The 1582-nt window shown below is 47.9% G+C and overlaps 1 protein-coding gene across 1 annotated transcript; it reads right to left on the reverse strand.

Moving 5' to 3' along the window:
* Window positions 1-535: 535 nt before the first annotated feature.
* LOC308343347 (large ribosomal subunit protein uL30m-like) lies at window positions 536-994 on the reverse strand (the record flags this gene model as incomplete). Its single annotated transcript, XM_080804368.1, has 1 exon — window positions 536-994. The coding sequence occupies one exon, from the start codon at window positions 992-994 to the stop codon at window positions 536-538; it is 459 nt and encodes a 152-aa protein (XP_080660494.1).
* Window positions 995-1582: the final 588 nt, after the last annotated feature.

Genomic DNA, 1582 nt, shown 5'->3' on the forward strand with positions numbered 1-1582 from the left:
CTCCAGATAACATTCATATGTTTTCGGCTGCTGATATCTGGGCGGTTCCTGGATAGGGAGGAGTCGTATGGTGGCCCCGAGGCAGCGACCAGGTAGTGCCATTCGAATATTAGAACCTGGAAGTTGTTTGGATGTGTCCCTAGTATGGGACAGGGCTTTAATGGATGTATGCCGCTCGCTGGGCCTCTTCTCATGGTGGAAGGAGGAAAAGGAACAAAGGACAGCAGGGAAAGTGGTAAACCTTTCTCCTTCTCTCCTCCTTCTTTAAAATTATATTTTATTAAAAATGTTTTATTTTTTATTTTTTTAAAAGACTTTATTTGACGAAGAGAGAGGAAAAGAGAGAAGAAGCAGGGGGAACGGCAGAGGGAGAAGGAGGAACACACTCCCCGCTAAGCAAGGAGCAAGATACAGGGCTCCATCTCAAGACCCCTGAGCCGAAAGCAAATGCTTGTTGGACTGAGCCAGTCAGGGGCCCCTTTAAAATATGTTTTGATGAAAACACTTTCTCATCCTCAAGTACAGTAAGAAGGATTTAGATCTTTTCATCAGAAACCGCCCCGGTATCAGGACTTGGTCGCTCGGGGTGCACAGGGTTGCCGGGCCAGCGAAGGGCTCTTGTGGCACAGGAGCTCGCGGCCTCCTCTGCCGGAAGTTCCTGCGGCAACTTCCGGGGCTTGACTGTTGCCGGATGCTCGACTGTTGCCGGATGCTCAACCGCTTTCAGTTTTGCGTTCCCTGGAGGGAGGTTGTTGTGAGCTTGAGTATGTGCTTTTTCTAATCCAAGCGTCATCATGGTGTCTTTCCCGCACTCTGGACGTCTTGTACTTTTTATTCTGGTAATAGTCTGCAGTTTGTGAAGGGGCTGTGGCTCTGCGTCGTAGTTTTCATGGTCTGCAGGTGAAGGCGGAAACACTTTCTCTGGGATTCTAGACCCAGAAAATGAGTGAGGAATCCAATCTGTACAAACGAGGGACTCCACACCTTTTGTCATAGTTTGTCGTCCGCCGGCAGGCCTCAGAGAGTGTGAGCTCACCACCGTGAGGGTAGCGGCTGTTCCCTTGAGAGGCCACCGAGGGGAAACGGAGCAGAGGAAGGACCCTGCCTTATTAATATTAACAATTATAAATGGCTTTTGAGAATTGACTCTGTCATAATCTCCATTTTACAGATGAAAGGATGAGGCTCCGTGAAGTGACATCAGAGGTCCCAACTGAGTAAACAGTTTCGTAAACAGCAGACCTGGCATGCACTTTCAAGTCGTGTACAGCTAGAGCTCACAGACACATGACCACTCCTACAAGCCCAGGTTCGCAGAGTGAAGTCATCTGAGGTCGCAAAACAGCCGATGGGCATTTTAGGAAAACAGCCATGATCCTGCCTTTAACAAAAAGAATCATACTCTGAACCTCAACCGTTTATCTAAGGCGTAGGATGAACCATCACTGGTCTTACTGAATGCTCAAGTGCCTGATCTCATTTCTTACAATGTTCCTAGGGAAGTGGGTACTATTACCATTTCCGATTCATAGTTTGAAGAAACTGAGGCTCAGAAATAAGAAATAGCATGCTTGTGCCAGGG

This window comes from Martes martes (genome assembly GCF_963455335.1).
Source record: "Martes martes genome assembly, chromosome: 5".
In the NCBI taxonomy this organism is placed as follows: Eukaryota; Metazoa; Chordata; class Mammalia; order Carnivora; family Mustelidae; genus Martes; species Martes martes.